Source organism: Corvus cornix, chromosome 17 (assembly GCF_000738735.6).
Source record: "Corvus cornix cornix isolate S_Up_H32 chromosome 17, ASM73873v5, whole genome shotgun sequence".
NCBI lineage: Eukaryota > Metazoa > Chordata > Aves > Passeriformes > Corvidae > Corvus > Corvus cornix.
The window spans coordinates 5577494-5599569 of NC_046346.1; the positions used below are offsets into that span (position 1 = coordinate 5577494).

The window sequence follows — 22076 nt, forward strand, 5'->3', positions numbered from 1 at the left end:
TTTCAAATGCCTTTTGGACTGGCACGATTATCCCAATTTCCTCAATAAGGGTTCCTATTGAAGCTATTTGGGGCCAAGCAAGCTCAAGCAGCTCAGCACTCTCACCAAAACTGCTGCTGTGGAGCTGCCAGGGTTATCACAGAGGAAAAATTTCCACTGGACCACCTCACTTCTCCTGAAGTCTTTGATATGATCAGCAACAAGTGACAGAATATTTAATGAGAAACAAGGAGCAAAGGAAGCATAATTTCCTCAGCTCCTTGAAGACCAGGTAAATCCTTGCCAAAAGAAGCTGAGGTCCAGGTGAGCCTTAGATGACAAGGGGCATTTTGTCCTCTCCTTTCTTGGTTCAGTCCTGCATTTAATTAAAACTCATCAATAATCAACACTATAGACTCCCACTCGCCTGTTTCAAAGCCTGTTTACGTTCTCTGTCTGCAGTGGGGCCAGTGTCACTGTGGTCAAGTAGTCAAGGACAAAGGAAATGAGGGAAGGCAAAACACAAGAAAACACCTTTCTACACAGTAAAAGAACTGCACAGAAACTCAGCTTTTCTTCGCAGGTCACAGGCTGATTCTCTGTAACACATCATGAATTGGGAAAGACACTATCTGCCAGCATTTCCAGTTAAGGAGCCCATGGGGAAGGCAGGTAACTGAAATAATTTACCAGTCTGAAGACAATGCCTATGGCAACAGGCAGTTGTCTCCATCACCTTCACTCCCTATCCCTTTCCTATGGAAGGGGTGACATGTATGCAGTTTGAAAACACAACTGGACTTCTGTAGCTCCAACAGCCTTAAATTCAGCAACAGAAACTGTTTCAGACACTTGTTGAAGTGATAATGAAATCCATGACACAGCCCCAGCTTGTCACAGAGCAGCACCCCTTTCTCTGTATATCTACTTAATTCAGAAAGGATTGTCATAATCCACAAGGACTTGTGTAATGAGTAAAACAACCCAATAACCCCATACAATAGCTGGAATTATTAACATCTGTCTTTTGAAAAGTGACACCATGGAAGGCTGAATGCCTTTATACACAGGAAACACCAAAGAAAGCAGACATAGAAAGCAAATGCAAATTAAAACTTTTATTCTGGTAAAGTGTCCAATCGTACAAGTCTTTCAGAGCAAACGAGCAGCCTTCAGTGCTCACGGGGAAAAAGGTGCTGTTGCTCAGCTGCCCAAACAATCCCATGTACAAAGTGAATGTCATGATTCTGAAATGTTACACCAAGTCACAGGTCCCAATGCCAAACCACAGCCCTCCTTGTGCATTTAGGGAGTGAACCATGTTTAAGCCATGAGTAGTGACTTATGGATATGGACACATCTGTCAGCTGTAAAGATGACTCAGGCTTAGTAGCCCCCCTTCTCATCAAGTTTCCTCCAGAAAAATTCTTCCATTGTCCAATAAAATTCCTTTAAAGGAAACAGAGGGAGGAAGGGATGGGAAATACCAGGAATCCTAAACTAATCCTTTGTGTGAACTCACATGAAGTTCACCTTTGCCTTGGGGTCCGGAATTCAAGTGCTGCTACTTCTGAAACTGGATTTTAGAGATGAGATTTCTGAAGGGTTTCGTACTCCCAAAGCAGTAGAATATTAACCCACTGGAGAGAGAAGGGTCTGAATCAAACTTTAACAATCCTGCCCCATTCCAGTTGTGCTTCGTACACAGTTAGAATGAGGTAGGACAGAAAACTCACTCGGTTTTGGCACATGCTCAGGAAAAGGACATTATCCACTGTGGCCAAACAGTAGGGTTAAAATGGAAGACAAATTTAAAAAGTGAAGTTTAAGCAGTAATTTTACTAAGTCAGCATCCCCAAAGCCTTACCTTAGGTGACTTTCAGAACAGTATGACAATATTGTCTGGCAGTGAGAAGTCACCCCAGAAGTTAAGAAATCTCTATACCATTGAAAGAAAAAGAATCCAAGGGAGGAGTTGGCTTCAGGCAGGCACTGCTACAAATACACTCCAGGGAGCAAGTGCCTCTGGGGAGATGTTACATTAACAGATCTCTAGAGAAATCACAGCTATTGATGAGGGGGAAAACAGTTACTCCTACCCTGAACGATGACTTAAAAAAAAAAGGTTAAAAATCCGAAGAACTCAAACCATCTGAGTTCCATTCTGAAGCAGGAAAAAAGATAAGAAAAGGAAACAATGTCACAGCCTAGGAATCAATACAATTTGAAACTTTTTTCCAAACAACTCATCCTCTGTAAAGGATGTGTTATTGTTCTCAAAATTCCTAAAATCAATTGTTAAAGAGGAGGGAAAAAAAAAAAAAGGAAGAAGAGGACTTCATGTGGTTCAGCAACAGAAAACCACTTAATACTATTTACGGTAATGAACACCAAGAACTTTAATTAAAATGGAGTGAGCTAAATGGAGTGTATAAATGGTAATAAGAAAAAATAAAAAATGAGGTAGGATATTAAAAAGAAGTGACAATTAATATGAAAGAACAGCACATCATGAAAGATACCTGTAACAGCTATTTAACCACTCAGACTGACAGAGTAAATTACTTCCAGGTGCTGAATTAACTGGAAATCAAATAATAAAATCAGAAAGCAATCTGAAACACAGAACAATTTCAGCTAACATTCCAGTGCATAGTGTCAGAGTACAGCACAATTTTACACATTTAATAGGCTTGGTATTCCTTGCCTTTCAGCTGGTTCAAAATAACTAATTGCAACTTATCACTTTTTGGGGTATTTAGCAGGAAAGGTAAAGTGCATGTCACTAACCTTCAATCCTAACATGGGACGAGTGTCCTTGTGATCTCCAAGAACTTGTTCAGCTCAGAAGTGCTATTAAGGAAACAGGTGGGTTTAATTCAAGTTGCTGTATGGTTTAGCAGCTAATAAATAATCTGGTTTGCTACTGTTTTGAAAAGCCTATCAGGAGAACAAGACACTGACCAGGGTAGTGACTGTCTGCTTAAACTGAATGCTTTTTGTGAATGCACAGATCTGTGTCAGAAATAAACCCCCTAAGCTTCAGTCTGATGGAAACTTAAAGGAAAATACAGAATATTCATGGATTGAATACTTGCAAGTGAGGAAGGATTGTTGATGTAAGGGTCATCCCTCACAGAATGAGCAATCCAGAAAAGTTTGGGAAGTGAGTGACTCGCTCTGCTATGGGGTTGAGTTTTGCAGCAGTCCTCTGTCATAAACATGTTCAGGACTCGTGGTCTAGATCCTATTCTTGGATGTTTTAAAGCTTTTTCCATCTCATCATACACTCTGGAATCAAAAGGGAGACCAAGCAGCACGTATCAGAAGTAAATAATACATATTGCCATCTTTCTGAGTGACAATGTATTCGTGCCACCTCTGTTTCTGGTACAAAACGTTATCAGACTGCTCATCCCCATTTTGCCACACAGGGAGCTCTCAAGCCCCAGCAGCCATAACCGAAAGAGTTAAGCTTGGACAATTGCAAAAGCAGCACAAAGCTGGCATTTTCATGCATGAACAATACCAGTTTGTCTTACAATTGCTTTGCACACCTCAGGCCCAGGGCAGTCTCTAGTCAGGAAGCAGCAGGAGCACAGCACTGTGACTTGATCAGGAATTGGAGGCAGTCCCTCCCCTTTGGCAAAACCTGGCTGTTCACCCATCCTGCTGGGACACAGAGCTGTTCAGGAGGCTTGCAAGCTTCTAGAAGCACTGCAGCACACGTTCAGGAGCTGCTTATAGAAACTCTAACTCAGCTGTGCAAAGTTTAGGTTGTATAACTAAGACCACACCTAGAATCAAGAGTCAAAGCACTCATCTCCAATCTAGACATCCTGGAGGAATCTCACTGCTCCTGCGAGCCAGGTGAAACTGCCAGGAGATGCTTTGCCCTTTCATCACTGCCTAGTCTAAAATACATGTGTAATAAAAGTCACCCAGTGGCCTTGAATAGCAAACATTCTTGAACAGCATCCAAGTCTCCATTCAGTGGCCATTACTCTCCAGTACTATCTTTTAGCACAGACTAAGGAAAAAAGTTGCCTTCACCATCCAAACAGGCCCCACATCCACAACAGGGAACTGACTGGAAAACAGCATTTCTGTAGCTAAGCCTGAAGCCATTCCTGCTTTACTCAAGAAGCAAAGCCCACCTAGCAATTTCTGTCCTTTCTGTGATCCAAAATGCTCGGGCAGATACAAATACAATCCAATCAGCATAGTCCTTCCCCATCCTTTTAGCTGTGGCCCCAGCTCTAACACAATTTTAAGACACTAACCCTATTAGAAGCCAGAAAAGCTTTTACAGTACCTTGCCTCCCAGATGGAGATTTAATTATATTATACCCTGGACTGTTTAGACTTTTCATTATGAATGGACTTTCCGTAATAATAAGGGAAGCAAGATTTACATTTTTCTTAAAAGCAGTTTTATAAACAGATCTCCTGATTTTAATGTAGCTTTATTTAAGCATCTGAACATCAATAAATCCAGAGTCCAGTTAACATTGTTCATGGTTTCAGCATATTTAATATATATATATATTTCATATCTTACATCTGATGAAGAGAGCCACACTGTGCCTTATTGCCCCAACATCCATGGGATCACCACAATCCACTAAGCCAGGGCACTTGCTGGCAGCTTGTCAGGAATCACTCTGGAGCTGGATGTAGCTTCCCCCTTTGTACACATGGGAGGCCTCCAAACTTCTCATGCCCCAGCTTGCAGTGCTGCACCTTGGAGCTGACCTGTTGATCTGATGCAGAGTGTTACAACCAGGACCTGTAGGTCCAGGAGCCTCCTCTTCCTTCTGATGGAAAAGCACAGACCTTTGTGTCCTGGAGGCATCTTAACCACCCCACCTTAAGGACATGATTATCAGTAACTGTTACACATTATCTACCTCTGCCAGCCCAGAAGGTTGAGGGGTTTTTGTCAAATACTGCCAAACAGGTCAAACTTGTTTCAGTAAAGGCTGCTCTGTTCCAGGAAGCCAGAAGAGCTCAGTCCACAGAGGATTCTCATTCTCCTCCTTAACACCAAAGGAATGAAAAGGGGAAGAAACAGGAGGACAAGGTTTCTTTTCCAGCACCAGATTCAATGAGCATTAGCCTCTTATTTAGGTCAAGAGGTGTAACAGGAACTGACAGCTTTTAAAGTGAGGGCAACAACAGAAGAGAACAATCAAGCAGCTCTCTAGACTGCATCCATGAAAAACACTGGCAGAGCATTGAACAACTTAATTTAACAAGGGAAGGCAGGATGGGGGACAAGATATACAGAGGAAACCCAAATTTCCTCTCCAACCCCATGAGAGCCCCTGACACACTGGCCAGTTGTACATTCCTACTTGATATGCAACAAAATACCAGCAATTCAAAAGTAGCTTGGAACTAAAAGCCAGATCCTGAAGCAACTCGATGCTTCCGAGAAAGCAGATAGACAGTCCAACTGCTTTTTATCCAGGTCTCCCACTTACACTATAACCATCCATTTCAGAACAGGCTAAAGCTCTGGAATTGTGTCAGTTAGTGCCTCCAGGACACCAGCTGGAGAAGGATGCTGTGATCTACTCACCCAAGCAAGTGACTTGAAACCATTACAGTAGTGCAATCTTAACGGAGCAGATAGTTTGGTTCCTTCTCCAGGAGCAGAGGAGAAGGTGGGGAGTGTGCAAAGGGGAAAGAAAATTAGTAAAAAAAAAAAAAAAAAATTCTGCCTTCAAGCAGCTGCGAGATGTTTATCTCCCAAATCCTAATGCCAGCATCTAGATAAAATCAGCTGTCTGTGTCCTATCCCACCCCAATCTGGGGCCTCGCTGCCTGAATCTGAGTCAGAGGGGAGCAGTACCAGGTGTCACAGAGATGGAGGTTCAAGAGGTTTCCTCCAAGAGGTTTCCTTGTCTTGATCTTTGCTTGCAGGACACTGGACTCCCTCACTCCCTGACACATATAAGCCCTATTAGGAGCAATGCAGCAATCCCCACATTCATTTTCTCCTCCAAACATCTTTTCTTCTCACCAGCACCATCCACCTCACCCCAAGTCCTGTCCAGAAGAACAGCAACACCTCTAAATCCCCCCAGGCCCTGCTCAGAGGCCAATTAATCTGTCTTGATCCTCATCCTGATCCCAAGCCTCCCCCATCCTGCATCTGAGGCAAGAAGCTGACTCATTCAGAGTCATGTTTGTCAAGGACTCCTTGGCCAGTCTGATAGTGATCGGAGTGGAGAAAGGGGAGCATCTGGGTGAAAGGGGACTGAAATGGCCTTTTGCTTCCTTCTAGTTGATAAGAGGCTTTTCCCTTTTCTCGGGGGGTTCAAGCTTGCTCTTTGTCTGCCCTCCACAGGCGCTCTTTGACTTCCAAGGGCAGGGTGTTGAACAGGTCCTCCTCCACCACGAGCCCACTGCGTTTCAGCAGCGGGCACTCTCCCAGCTCCACAGGCAGGCACTCCAGGCGGTTCCCTCGAAGCTCGATCTGTGAGAGATTCGTCAGCTCTCCCACCCGGGAGGGCAGTGACTGCAGCACGTTGTTTCCCAGGTTCAAGGTTCTCAGCTTCCTGCATTGGAACAGCTCTGGTGGGAGACTTTCAATCTGAAAAAAAGAAACCAATCATAGGGAAGGTCACCAGCTAACACGGAGACACGTTCACAAGTGACTGACAAGCCAACACGAAGCTCCAAGGTTTAGAGTCACTGTTTTTAATCATCCACTTCTCCCTTGAGTGAGTTCCTGCTTTCTGAGCTTACTGCTTTGGGCGCTTCCAGCACCATGATTTTATGGATTCCACTGCACTAGTTACAAGAGATCACCAGTGATGGTGGCTAAAACAGATATTGTCTCCAAGGCCAGAATTAGAAGACCAGAAACCTGCTCACAGCTGGCCTATGCTGTCACATGCTTCCATCTGTATTGGCTTCTTTCCATCCCAAATCCTTTACTTTGTCATTGGATCTTAGTTCCTTTGCTTTAAGAAGCCATTCTACAGTTGACATTATACTGAACAAAGACTGGATTTACACAGGACTTCTAGTTTGGCTGTAAGACGAGCAGAGGCTACATGGGTACAACCTCCAGGCCCTGAGAACTGGGAATCTTCTTCCATCATTTCTGTAGGGCTGTGAAACATTGCAAAGACTTTCTAGGCTCCAAGTCATAGGGGTTTTTATACAGTGCCAAAATAAAACAACAACAAGAAATGAAGCCACCAGCTGTTAGCTTTCCCAGCACCACCTTCAGGTAACCATGAATCATTAATTTAATAAGGCTTATTTCTAGCAAATCCTTGTAATAGTCCAGTCCTCCCAAAGAATTTCATTCCATGGCTAAGGTTTAGCGAACACTAGGCTAGAAACCAAATGTAGCAACTCCAGAGTCTCCCCTTAATACAAAGTCTCAGCTTGGAGGCTATCATTTGCCTTTAAAAGCAAACACGACCTTTCTAAAACTCAAACTATGTATCATTCATGGCTAAATTAGCCTGCAATCCATTCCGAATGAGGAGGAGTCTAAGGAAAAGCCAAGATGAAACCCGACCAATTAGAGACAACTGAATGCAGTCATTGTTACTGGTACTGGAGTGCTTTGCAAATAGCAACATATGATCACAGACTCTTGAAAATAATAGAGTTATTTGAGGGACAAGTATTGGTTTAGGAAGGAAGCAATGTGTTATAACAGCCTGCTTTCCAGAACGGGACAGTAGTGCCAGCCAGCTCCAGAAGCCTCTATTTACTAAGACTGCTGAGCTACGAGAGGACATTTGAGATAATTCCTGGCCTTGGGAAGTGCCAGTCTACCAGTCCTTGTGTTTCTTGCTGTCACCATTTACTGGGAGTAACCAGGCTGTCAGAGCCCCAGTGTAATTCTGGCTTGCCCAGGTACCAGCAGAGGACACAAACAGGTTGGCTGTTCCATTGGGTCCTCATCACCTTTTGTTTCTGAACACACCGGAGCAAAGGCTGCTCCATCTTTCCTGTTGCATGGGGCTTTTTTTCCAGAGAGAAATGGGTGGTGCCACACAGTGCTGCAGAAAATGCAGCTGCCTCTAACTCCTCTCATCCAAGAAATGCTCCACCCCAAAACTGCAGAGGATACACTGCAGATTAACCCTTGGGAAGCTGTGCTAGGAAGGCTGCCAGAAGGCAAACGGTGCAGAATTATCTGAGTTCTGAACAGTAACATACCACAAAGTTTACCAGAGCTTCAGCCACCCACACAAACAGACACACAACCATCCAGTGCCAGGAAACCCCAGTGAGCAGCTGTTCAGCTGGAATTGCTGAACAACTGCCCCTTGTCTGCCCCTATGCTGCAGAGGCACAACAAGCTTTCAGACACTAACCTCAAAATGTGGCTGGAGTTTTAGGAACCCTAATACTGAAATGCATTAGCAATTAAATACTTGATTTGAGAGCGCTTCTGTGAAAAGCCAAACCACACTCAAGTTGCTCTGTGTCTCTCACAAGCAAACTGGCAGTGTTCAGCCAGGAACAGATCTTGCCAATAGCAGGAAGGACCTTGATATATGACAGTGAAAACTAGCACTGCTCCAGGACAATTCTGCTTGGTCTCAGAAGAACTCAGAAGCACCTAATTACGTCTGTTTGCAATTTGTACTTATGTTAGAGGCTCTTTCAACTTTAGGCGATAATAAAGGGAAAAAGAGAGTCTCACAGGAATTAGCAGATAGAATGAATGAAAGTCTCAACTTTGCCAGACATGGTAAACGAAGTCTCCTTAGTCTTAAATAAAGGAACAGAAAACCTGACATGGGTATAGTTTGCTTTAAGCAAATAAACACCCTCCAACACAAGCCAAGAAACATCTTATGGTAACCAAGCAGCAGAGCACACTTGGTCATCCTCTGTAATCTGCCCTGCACTTAAGACTGAAACAAAAAGTACATGTTTACAAGACCAAACTATGGAGTACTCCCTGCAAATGCAAAGTACTCTAAGGAAAGCTGTAAGCCACAGACGTGCATTCCCCACATGGCTGCTCCCATAGTGTACATACATGTCTGAAGTAGACAGGTTTAAGCACATGGTTTTAGATTAAGACTACAGTTTCTCAGATCTCCATTTTAAGCCCAAAATCAATGTCAATCTAGAGACTACATGCTTCCAACTGCAGAGAAACAACTGACTTGCAGAGTTTCTAAACAGCCTCCAACCGGCACTTGGAAGCAGTCTCACCATTAAGAGAAGAAATGCAACAGAACAAGGGCTCTTGGAAGACAGGCTTGCCTTAGATAAACCCCTCAGCAAGATACAAAAGCAGTGCCAGTCGTATCCACAGACCATTGTAGCACGTTTAATCACCCAGATAACAGACGTGCCAGTGCTATTTCCTCACACAGCAACTCAGCTCTTTGCTCACTTACCCTGTTGGCTGTCACAGCCAGATTCTGCAGGTTTTGAAGAAGTCCAACATCTGGTGGTATGAAAGTTAAGTTGTTGTGGCTGAGATCCAAGTACCGAAGTTTTCGGCAATAGAAGAGCTGGGTAGGGATCTTTTCTATCTTGTTACGGTTCAGGTAAAGGCGTTCTAAGTTGGTCAGGTTGCCTATCTGCATGGGGATGTAGGCAATGTGGTTGTACCACAATTTAAGGCAAGTGAGACGATGTAGGTGCTGGAAGCTGATGATTTCCTCAATGGTCTTTAGGTTGTTGTCCTTCAGGTCTATTTCCTGCAGATTGTGGAGGCTAAAGATTGAGTGAGGAATGCGTTCCAAGTCACACCGGATCAGCTCAAGCTCTGTCAGGTTGACCATCTTCTTAAGGCTGTTGAGGACAATGAGCTTGGTGCCCTCATTGTTGATGGAAAGCTTCTGAAGATGCACACCAACATCTGTCACCACCTGTGGCAGCTTGGTGAGGTTACTCTTCATCCTCAACACCTTCAGCCTCTTCAGCTCCCTCAGTCCATCTATCACAATGTACCGGTTATTTTCAGCGCTCAAATTCCCTGTCAGGTGAAGCTCCTCTAGTGTCTTCAGGCTATAAATCCAAAGAGGAATCTCCTTAATGTCTGTGAACTTGATGTGGAGAGATTTCAAATTCTCCCTCAAAAAGGCAAGGGCTGGAGCCTCAATTTTGGCAGCTGTGTGGTAGAGCCACAGTTCCTTAAGGCTGGTGAGCTGGGCAATGCTGGGGGGAATAGTGACATCAGGGATAAGCTCCAGCTTCAAGACCTCCAATTCAATGAGGTCAAATACTGTGTCAGGAATGCCACTCAGCATGAAAAGATGCAATTCCAGCTTATCCTGAGAGTTTTTGGTGATCCTCTGGCGTAGTTTCTCCAAAGTCCACTCATTGTTGAGGTTCAGCTGCCGCAATTTGTTCTCACTCACCTCTGACAGAAAGACAGCAAAGCGCTTGGAGTAGAGGGGGTCGTACTGATCGATCAGATGGAGCATAAAAGCAAAGTCATTTTTCACATCAGGAATGTCACTGTAACTGCTCTCCTCCCGGATGGACTCAAAGGAGTATTTCTTGAGTGACCGCCTCAACATCCACCACAGCGTGTACATGCAGATCAAACCATAGAAAATCACCAGACTGATGTAGAAAGACGCCAAGATTTTGAAGAGAGTGGCCAAAGGATGAGCACAGCGGTACATTCTGTAGCCAGTCAAGCTCTCAATGTCCACTTTACAGTCCACATCAAATGTTATGTTGTTGACATAGTACACAGTATAGCATATGATGAGAATGAACTTGATTACTTTGATTATGGTCTGTCTCATGTACAGGCGATAAACTATGTCTCCCTCTTCCACATGAGTACGAAACTTTTTCACTTTCTCAAAGAGTGCTTTGGCCTGCTCACCTTCCTTTTTGTCCAAGACACCAGTCTCAGACCTGTCCACAATCCCTTGCTCAATTCGAGACTTTGTTCTCTGCAGCATGGGAACAGTGGCTTCCACATCCTCACTGACCGTGGAGGATTTCTTGTCCATGGAGCCATTCATTTTTCCAAATGCTGGTTTGGTATCACTCTCTTCCACCACTGTCTCAGACAACGCTCTCGTTGTCCATGGAGAGTCAAAACACTTGAGCAAAATAGACACAAAATGCTCTAGCTTGGAGCTGGTCCTTGGGAACTTGAACCAGAAGTTGCTACAAGCCAGAAATATGAGGGTATGTAGCAGCACTAGATAAGGAAAATACTTGGCAAACCAGTGAAGACGGTTCTCGTAACACACCGCATCCACATAGTTGTACTGGTGCCGGTCCAGATCATATCGGATCCCTGTAGGCCCGGAATCAGCAGAGGGAACAAGACTAGTGTTGTAGTAGGTACGCTCCGGGGCTGCCGCTGTCCATCCCCTGACAGAGTCATTGCAAGAGTCTTTGGTAACCCATTTACAGGGCAAACAAATCATTTTGTCCTGGGTGACCTGAAGCGTTCCTCCGAACACGGCGATCATCAGCATCACTATGGAAATGTAATCCGTGAAGACGTCCCACCACGGCTTCAGGATGCGATAGGCTGGCTGAGTATCAGCAAAGTAGCGCAGCTCAGTGACTGGAATCATGATTCACCTGGAAGAAAACCAGAAACAGCTTAAAGGGTTTTGTTATGCTCTTCAAGAGGGCAGGAGAAAACACACGTTAAGTGCTGGTATAGCAAGACTGGAATTAGCTGAGACGCAATTTCAAGTAACTGAGAAAAATGAATGAGGCTGCCTGTGAGTCATCGGCTATGGCCCAGGCAATGAAGTTTGTTCAGCCTTCCCTGACAAACAAATTGTCACAAAACCTCAGAACTGGTACTTACTGTTAGCAGTCTGTAGGGCAAGATACACTTAAAGAAAGATCACAGGGCAGACTTAACTCCCTTGACCAGACCACTATTTGGAAATTTACTGTTTTATCTAGGGATTTTATTTCAGGGATGAAGGAGTTTGCCAGCACCATTAGAAGTGATAAAATCTACATACAGAGCCTATTTATCATTGTTTTGTTACTGCTTCTACATAAAAATTCTGCATATGGCTGGTTCTCAGATTGAAGGGGCAAGGAAAAAGATCTACGTACAATACAGTTGTATTTCCCATAACCACTTCATTGATGCAACTCATTATGACATTCATTAAGCAAGCTGGAAAAGAGAAGAAACATTGTTCAGTATCATGACTTTTCCAAGTAAGTAACTTTGGCTTCCTTCCTTTGTGTAAACTCTCCAAGGAAAGATTAGCTACTTGCCATCTGATAAATTGAGTACTGAAATGCTGTAGCAGCTGGGTTTGTTGCCTTACTTACTTGAAAAACAGAGGAAGGGGGAAACATATTTCGAAGAATTTTCTGCTCTGACCAGCCACTCCCACCTACAGTTCATCTCAGCTGGGATTTAAGTGTCACAAAGGAAACCAAAAGGTTCTGGGAAGCACAGGCCTGATGGCAATGCTTGTTGTGTCCTTCAGACTTCCAGATGAAACTTTGAGCATGCTCTTCAACAAGCCATAGAAAGCCCTGAAGCCTGATTGATCCATGGATAATGGAGCTCACAAAACTCCCCTATTTGACAGGTAACACAGAAGAATATGAAGTCACTGTAACTCATTCTAATGATGGTGAAAAAGCAGTAATACCACAGCATCTTTCTAGCAAAGTTCGGGAGCAGGACAAGCACTAATCTTTCAGTCACTTTGAAACTTACACAATTCAAGTATAAAGGAGAAAAAAAAAATTCAATCGTTGTTACCCCAAGCTGTAAGATTTCATTTGTGCAGACAGTCCAACAAGTCCTGGGGGGACTGAAAGCTCAGTATCACTGGCTGGGACAAAGCTTTCTGTGACAAGGGGTGTGCCCACACCACCCGCTTTGGTAGAATTCAAGTTTTTACTTAAAATGGACTTCCATCACTGAACTGCAAAGAAAGCCATTCCTAACATGAACTCAAAAAGCACCACATTCCCTAGAGACACTAAATACAGAGCTCTATTCTTTGGTTTGCTGTTTACAACAATAAATGGTCTAATGACAGCTTTGGCTCAGTGCTACTTGGGAAGGTTTCAAGCAACTACAGGTGGTAGATTGATAGATGAAAACCATTCCTGATCTAATCCAGATCCAACACTACGTTAGTCCATCGCAAAAGAGACTGGGGAAATGCCACTTTTTTTTTTTGAGTGGGCAATTTTGAGAGAAAGTGGCATTACCTGTGCTAGAAACTCAGTAAAACAAGGAACAGCAAATCTATTAATGATCAACTAGTAAAGTCACAAACAAGGGATGAAAAGAGCCATCGAGAGCACTGTTAGAGGGAAAAAATACTCTGCAGGACTGCAGAAGCAGCTGCAGAAGCAACTGCACCAAACAGAGCAGGAGTATTGCACATCCACACAGGAGGGAGCAGACAAAGCTGAACCTCTTCTGCACAGCACCTGAGCAGCCAGAGAAGACTGACAAGGTGTTCAGAGCCTGCTTCCCAGCCCCGTGACTACCGTGCTGCAAGCCCTAGGCAAGGTATTTCAGCTTCCTCCTCGGAATACATCTGCCTCAGCGGGGAGAGAGCCCATGTGCAAGAATACATTTGGGAAGAGCTGTCTGTACATACTACAGAAATAATAATTCCAGGATAAAGCGGGGTACAGAAGCTCTCTTACACACCAGAACAGCTGAAATGAATCCAGCAGTTAAACAGCTATTCATGAAAGAACTTACTCCTTCTACTCCATATCAAGGGAAAAAAATACGTTTATCTCTTTCCTCTTGACTAGATATCACTTCTCCTCAAAGATCCTTCCTGCTTCCTCCTTCATCCCTCTTGGGAGAGAAACTTGTAGGAAATATCAGACACTTCATAGTAGGCTTATGAAACTGGGATGATCTCCTTTCAGGAATTGGAGTCTCATGACATTTGCAGACTAGAGTTGTAGTGCTGGGTTTACTCATTTTGCTCAATCCAGAAAACGCCTAAGTTTTTCTCACAAGAAATGAACCTTGTACTCACTTTGATTTGTAGCTCAGGGTAAGTAGGAAGGAAACCAAAAAGAAATTAGCACAGCTGGCTCCCTAATTCTGCTTACCAGTTACACAGTGTAGGAAATCCCCTTTACACTGTGAACTTACGAGACAGCTAAAAAAAAAAAAACATGAGCATCCCAAGAGAATCTATTACATTTCAGTGTCAGCAATTAATAGGGTGGAGCAGGAAATCTCCTGCCTTCCAGGAACAATGACAGGAGCACTAGAGGAAGAAAAGAACATTCACAGCAAATTCCCACTTCTGGCAGCAGTGGAGACCCCATTCAAGTCCCAAAGAGGAACAATAAAACTAGGGGCCACCTTTGCAGGAGCTGGAATTGGCTATGTCTTATCTAACCTTATTCCCAGCATCTGCAGTAAAAGGGAAAAGTACCCAGCAAAAACTTGAGAAAGTAGATGGGGAAAGTCACATCCCTCTTCACCCAGATTCCCTATGCATGCAATCCAATTCTAATTCCTGATGTTTCTACAATGTCATCAAATGTCATCTTCGTTTTGTGAACTCCATCTTGTAATCATTTTAGAACACAATTCTTGTTGCAACATTCTCCATGCTGGATTAGAGCAGTTTTGCTGCTGGGGTGATGACAACAGCAGACAAAGTCAAATTCTCAGGGGTCATCTTTGTCACTTGATTCTCCCATGCACAGAAGGATTCTTCCCACAAGGACTGGGATTTCCACCACTCTACAGGAAGAAAACACGCAGGTAGCTGGAACACCGACTCTCCCAACATGGGCAGTAGAACAGAGGGATTTACATGGAGGGTATTATTCTGGCATAGGACTGGGAGCAATCCTTGCATGAAGGGAGTTGGCCAGAAATAAAGTTACCTCCCTTGTGACCAAGAGCAGACCAAGACCCACAGGACCAGCAGATGGGAGATTTCAAGCTTCGGCTCTTTTTAAGAGTTGGATTCCAGGATGCTTTGTCAGCAGCAAAGTATTCACTGTGGAGAAGCTTTATTTGCCAATCACGCAGCCTCACCAAGGGCTGAGCACAGAACACCTGGACTGAGTGACTTGAGTTTATGGACAGGAACAGCTATGGAAAAGGAAGTTCAGTGTCACAGCAGTGTTGGTGAAGTAGGATCCAAGCTCCATCATATATACTTCAAACTGCAGAACCTTCCAGTTGGAGCTCAGGAACAGACAATTTACTTGCAGTGTAGTTACCTCTGCCCCATGGAAGTCATCAATACCGAGATTTTGAAAGAGCGCTTAAGTTTAAGGACAAGTTGACTTCAATAAACTTGCATAAGCTGATACATAAAACTTCTCTGTCTAAACTCCTGTCAACTTATCAGACACATAAGAAAGCAAGTTTTCCAAGGGTAAAATTAAATACACAGGCTTTGGGAGGGAGTGAAAGGGGAGAAATCTTATAAGTGGCTGTCTCAAAGATGTTTCAAGTTTTGCATTCCAGAGCTTTCCTTGCCACGACAGAGTCCCTGAGCAGTCCCTCAGCCCCTGCCCCCTCAGAAATGACTTTACATTGGAGGGTTTCAGCTACATCAAGCAACACTACTTTGAGCTTTTCTATATCCAATATAGAACCACCTCAGGACAGTTTAGATCAGCAACATCTGAGGTTGTTCAGTAAAAGATCTGTATGCTAAAGCATACAACAGGATCAATCCAGCCTACATAAATATGTTCCTGAAATACTTACACATTCCATGTTTGGCTACTACATACCTCTTCAGGGTCTGCAAATTCACCTGGATCCAGGTTTGCATCCCGCCAGGAACCATTCCTGCCTCAGCCTGCTGGGCACAAACTTACAGCCTCCCCACTAATGCTGAACTGGCTGATCCAAGAGAAGGAACAGCAGTTTCAGACTTATATAACCTGCCTGCCAAACCTACCCAGCCTTCAGCCAACCATAAGCATCACCAAGTATTAATCCTATGTTTTACCAGACACACCTGGAGGAGAAAGATAATCACTCACGTTGGAATAACAGGGACATTCTGAGCAAGCCACACCTACACAGCAAAACCAGTCAGAAACAAGATTAAACGTATCTGGCTGACAGACATCATAAAAGCAGCAAGTACCTTCTTAAAGGCTGGCAGAGCATGAATGCTTCCCACAAACCACACGTATTAACAGAGTAGCTATTCTCTGATTTGGACAATTCCTCTATCCAAAACCCTTTAATCTAAAAAACTGAAGACTGACCTATTGTCAACAGACACCTAGCTGAACAGTGCTTCAAATTCCTGCCTGCAGCTGTTGGCCAGCACATCCAGCTCGGGACAGAGTGAACAGAAACAACATCACTGTTCTGTTTCACTGGCCAGTTTGTCAGCTTGACTCATCATTGCTGAATACTTCATCCAGCCTCCTCTTTCCTCCTCTTTTCTGTTGGCCATTCTGTTATTAACAAAGCTAGTGGCCAAACAGCACTTACATGCACAACCTCAGGACACACACAGGAATGCACAAACCTCCCTGATTTGAAGAAAATCCTCACCTTCAGTCACATGCAGCTTTCAAGTGAATCAGTCTCACAAAACAGTTCTGGGTAAGTAGACGTGGATGAATTTTATGTTGAATCTTGCAACCCTTTAGTTTTCTCTACACATTTTTAATTACCAGTTGACTTAATTTTAAGATTGTGGACTGCAAAGCACAAGTCAAACCCTGCTGACAGAATTTCTTACCTCTCAGAAGCCCAGAGAAAGACAGAGTTGTTCAGGTGCTGACAGCATCAGAGGTGGATAAAGGAAATAAAAGCCTTGATGCTTTCAAGACTACAGCCCTGATTATTGACGAGCTACAACATGTTACAGTAAGTTTTCAACACAGCAGAGCTTCCCTCCCCAGCATGCTGCCACCTGAAATCCTAAAGAAGGACATGACACAGAGCTCTTTGTTCAAAAATCAGGAAATGCAAGAGCTTACTGGGCAGAAATGGGACTGGGAATTTATGTGTCACCTCCCCCATGTTTATTAGGTCCAGAATTAAGAGGGGGAAAAAAAAAAGGAGGCTGAAAACAGAGCTGCTTTCAGGCACCCCTCAGAAAACCTTCTAAGCTCAAGGACAGCCACATGATCAACTGGAAAAGCCCAAGACATGAGATGGAACAACTCAGGTTGTTTTGTCCTCTGCTGTTTAGAACAAACAGCAGTGAAGCCAGATGCCAAAGCCCTAAGTAACTGTTAAAACCTATATCAGGCCCCTTCTGCTTTAAAAAGATAAATCCGTCCTGTGGGACAAAACATCTTCTGAGGCAGAGAAGTGAACACAATCAGTGGGTGATCTTTAAGGTCCCTTCCAACCCAAACCACTCTATGATTCTATGTCAAGTTAAAAGGGTTATTTATCATTTAGACAAGCAGAGTGGTGGAACAGCAGGTGCCAGAACTTACACTCCTCTCAGTGGAACAGGCAGTGAACCCAACACTGAGAGCAGGGTAAGGCGGTTTTCACAATGTTCAGCCCCACCCAAGCCACAAGACACAGCAGGATGAAGTGAACCCACTGCATCACATTGTCTTCACTGAAGTTTATTAAAAAGAATAATCCACCTACATTGTGGTTAGTATTTTATCATCTTTACAGCTACCCATTAGTTGACTTTTCCTGTCAGATGCAAGACTGTCAGTCTTAACAGTCGAGTGCAACAGCTCCTGTTTACCATCACACAACCACGTGTGTCCTGACAAGTACAGGGAAGAACAGCTGCACTAAAAGAACAATCCATGCTGGACTTGGCTTGGCCTGCCACATTTTCTGCCACCTGACAGTGTTTTGCCCTAGCTGCACAGAACTGAGCACAGTCTGCAGTTACCAGCATCACTGACCCTTGGGGCAGGGACTGTCTGCTGGTGTTGTAAACTTAAGTGCCATCAGATGACTTGCAACACTGATGTAAACCAGAGCAAAACGGCTGTGTCAGCTTATAAATTATGAATGTACGTGGCCACAGGCTTCCTATCCAAAATTAATTTTCTCTCGGCCATAACAAAGATGTTTCAAGGACAGGGCACTGGAGCTGTCTTGGAAAAGGCTTCTTCCAACAGGACACAATGAAGCACTCCCTTGTGCTGCCTAACACAAGGGATTGAATTAATTCTGCTAGTAACTACTCAAGAAAACCAGAACAGTTCCAAGCACTTCACCAGATGCAGGAGAGGGCTCTTCAGCACTTAAATCCAGCACTGAGAGCTGGAGGAACCAGCTGTTCTCAGTAGGAAGGGTAGACAGAGTTTTGGCATAACTAACAGATAAGAAATCAACACTAAATTCAAAGTGAGTAAAAGCAAGGATAACTTAATTCATTGCTGACAGACTGTCTCAACATGCACAAATCCATGGGTGTTGCCACAGCAATTTTCAAGCTCCAAGAGATGAGCCAGTCAGGATGAAAGACAACACAGACAAGAGCAATGCAAGACAATTAAGACATCAACTATCAGCACATGACTATTTTGCCCCAGTCTGAGCAAAGAGGACCAAGTACCTCTTCATATTTCAAATTCCCTATACCCTACAGGCCTTGCCCTCAGGACTACCAGCTCCAAAACTGTGACTATGACTTCCAGCTCAGAACATTTTCTGACTATATTAATTAATAAAGAACTGACCACCTCACCCCTCATCATCAAGGTCTGATAAAACCACAACTCTAAAGGAGAACCTGTTAACTAGTCCAGCACACACCTTTACTGTGCACAGAAGTAGGCTGAAGCTACAGGAGCAGCAGTGACCAGAGGATCTTTGTGAACTGCAAAGGTAATTTTATAGCAGACGTTAACAATGTTTGGTACACAAAGTGAAGGCAGCACTGTTACTTCAGTGGTGGGGGGGGGGGGGGGGGGGGGCGTCAGGACTGAATAGCTTTTAGTTTCAAAAGCAGTTCCACAGCAGCAGGAAGGGCAGATATAACCCAGCTACAGGAACTGGATTTCCAGTTGCAATACAAGACACATGCACCACATCAGCTGTTTAAGGAAAAAAGCTGTTTGGAAGCATTCAAGATACACTCTTCAAAACATGTAGACTGTGGAATGCCTGTTCAGTATTAGTGTGCATAGCCTAAACTGAGGCTGGATTTGAAAACACTAGTAAAAATGTGTAAAGGAGACTCACCACACTGCAGCTGAAGACTTGAATTTTAACCATTACCAAAACAACAGCTGCGCACACCACTCCTCACCTTAATGAGCCCCACACAAAAATCCTAAAAAACCCTTTTCCAGCACCACTCACCACATAGTGCACCTCTATTTTCTGAGATACCAGTTAAGCTCAGTTCAACACAAAAAGGCTTGCTGCTGAAGTACTCTACTGAACAAAATCCTTCTTTAGTATGTGGGAGAAGCACATGAAAGCTTCTAAAAAGTCTGCTCTAATCATACCGCAATAATTTGATACATGTGACTTCCACTGCTTATTTAAAATTTTTAAAAAATAGCATCAGGGAACCCCAAACCACAGACCATCTCCCTGACTGCCTGCAGCAGTTACTAGAATGTAACCAGCTTCAGAAAGTCACCACTGGAAGGCTTCAGGCACTCACATCTCAAGCATGGAAACATTATCTTTTAACACATGGCTTCTGGCATGCTTTAAGGAAATATTTATGCACATTGTCTTTGACCTACAAGAATTAAAAGGGTTTCCAAATACCATGACAAGATTAGTAAAAAAAAAAAAAATAAAAAAGTCAGTGAACTGCCTGAACACCAGACAAGCCTTAAGGGTTTCTTCTATTCTGGAATCAACACACTGCACATCCCTGCTCAGAACACAGCCAAGCTAGACAGAATTTCCCATCATGAAGCTGGGCACAGAATTGTGCAATCCCTTTAATCACTGTCCCAGTGCAGAACCAAGGAAGCTGAGAGATTCCTGCAACTAGTTTCTGTCGTTGCCTAACTGACACCCACACAGGTGACTGGTGAGCGCACTGGGAAAAGCTGCCTGGAGACGCCTATACAGGAGGACAAACATTACCCCACAGGAAAGGGAGGGCACCCACCAAACCAAACAGCTCTTCCTATTTTTCAGCTGGACTCCTTTTAGGCAGCAGTCACCAAAATATTTAGTGGGCAGCCTCTGTATTTACTGTTAAGTGCAGTAATAAGTCAGGGTTTATGCGGCCAGGAGTTGGTTTTATGGGTGACTATATACAGTTATATTCTACTTTGGACAAGGCTCAGTTCCTTTGTCATCTCCAAGCTGCCTAAGGGCTCCCAGAATTTAATTAACACCACCACAATTAAATACCACCACTCTCCCCATACCACCCTCTGACCAACCACCTTTCCTCCATGTCAATTATCTCATGTGCTCCACTTTGCATCTATGGTTAAGCAGGACCCTGATCTTATTTTTTTTTTTTTCTTGACCACTCAGAGCTGGCCCAGAGCCCTCACCTTGTAGCAGAGTTCTGCTATCTGCACGTCAGTTCTCTGTGCTGGAAGTGGCTGATATTCCTACGTGCTGGATCCCAAGTGAGTGCTGAAGCGCTGCACTCCCCACAAGCCATGGGAACAGCTTCCCTGAAAGGAAACACAGATTATCAGCAAAAAAGAGGGGATCGAGTTCACAGAGAGACATGTAAAAGCTCAGTAAGCAGTATCTAAGAAGCAACGAACAACTCAGAGGATCACTGGGTGCCAGAAAGAGACATGCTGATACCTAGAAAGATGGCAAGAACACTAGGAACCGAGTAAAACTTTAAGCAGGAAGGAATTTCCAGCATCTGTTATTCTAACAGAAGTGACCAAAAAGCAGGTGTTGCAGACCCAGCCAAAAGAGAGGCTGAATACTAATATCATAGCTAAGCCTACACAGGTAGAGACAGAATAACAAATTATTGTCAGATGAAGAAAGGGATGACATTACTGCCTATTTTCTAATCTGAAAAGCCTGATTCACTTTAAATGTTACCATCAAGAGTATCAGAAAGTATAGATCGCACTTCTATGTGATCCACTCCAGATTCAAGCAACTGCCCCCTTCCCTCACAACATGGACCTTCTTGAAGTGGCAGCAGTTTAGCACCATCAACAAAAATTACAACAGGGCTAGTTTTTTTCCTTGCTTCCTGCATGTCAGCACAGGGCATGGGAAAAGAGGCGAGGGAGCAGATCCTTGGAGGGATCTCTCAAGCACCCAGTCTCTCAGCCATGTAGGAGAGGACTGCAGAACATCCGAGAGCATTGTATCAACAACAGAGGGAAATGAAAAAGAACAGACATCAGCAGGAGAAAGTCCAACCCCATCATGCTGAAGATGTCCGAGGATACATTCCCCTTGGTCCCAAAGTTACCATTCGGGCTGACAGATTTTGAAGCAACACCCTGGAAACCAAAGCTATTGCATTTTAGCCGTACCACAGTGCCGCAAAGGCAGCACTGGGAGAGGACTCTCTGACCTTCTCCCCGCTCCAGGCAATGGGCACCAGCCCCAACCCAGCACACCTCGGCACCAGCCCCCGCTACTCCACCGCAGCTTTCCGGACACAGATGGGAACATCCTCCGGGAGACATAAATAAACCGCACCGCGCTTCCGTCCGCAGGTAACAAACAGCGGCGCCCTCCCCTCGCTGGGGGGACACTGCGTACACCCCGGCCCTGCCTCGCCCCACAGCCGGGGCGAGCAGCCCCCTGCCCCGGGCGGTGTGAGAGCAGGGACGGCGGGACACGGAGGAATCGAACTGCTGCCGAATTACTCAGCAAATCCTTTCCGCTCGCCGCTCCCGAGCCCCCCCAGCCGACCCCCCCGACCCGGCATCCCACCCCATAGCCTCCGGGACGCCGCCCCACGGTGGGACACGTCTCCACAGCCCGCCCGTGCCATGAGGGGAGTGCGGCACACCCACCTGCCCGCCGCGGACGTGGAAGAAACCCACCTGCCCACGGCCCCCACCCTCCCTCACGCCGCTCCGGCGCCTTTTGTCCGCCCTGCCCGCAGCAGCCCCGCCCCGGATCTGACCTCACCCGGGCGGCACTGCCACCATCGCCCCGTCCCGCCGCCATCTTGGGGGCGGGCACGGCGGCACCGGCGCCGCGCCATCTTTGTGCAGGGCGCGCTCCGTAGGGGAGTGGGCGGGAACGGGGGGCAGTGAGGGCG

General features: G+C 44.8%; 1 protein-coding gene across 3 annotated transcripts; it reads right to left on the reverse strand.

The window, feature by feature from the left end:
* Positions 1 to 1079: 1079 nt before the first annotated feature.
* Positions 1080 to 21917, reverse strand: LRRC8A (leucine rich repeat containing 8 VRAC subunit A). Of its 3 annotated transcripts, none has more exons than XM_039561438.1 (4): positions 21826 to 21917; positions 20374 to 20499; positions 9372 to 11535; positions 1080 to 6580 (listed from the first exon to the last, which is right to left on the reverse strand). In XM_039561438.1, exons 3-4 carry the CDS (start codon positions 11526 to 11528, stop codon positions 6305 to 6307), a joined length of 2433 nt encoding a protein of 810 aa, XP_039417372.1. In that variant the 5' UTR covers positions 11529 to 11535; positions 20374 to 20499; positions 21826 to 21917; the 3' UTR covers positions 1080 to 6304. The 3 variants fall into 3 exon arrangements, with proteins under 3 accessions (XP_039417372.1, XP_039417373.1, XP_019140412.1); XM_039561439.1 differs by having other exon boundaries at positions 21856 to 21879; XM_019284867.3 differs by lacking the exons at positions 20374 to 20499; positions 21826 to 21917 and adding an exon at positions 16653 to 16750.
* Positions 21918 to 22076: the final 159 nt, after the last annotated feature.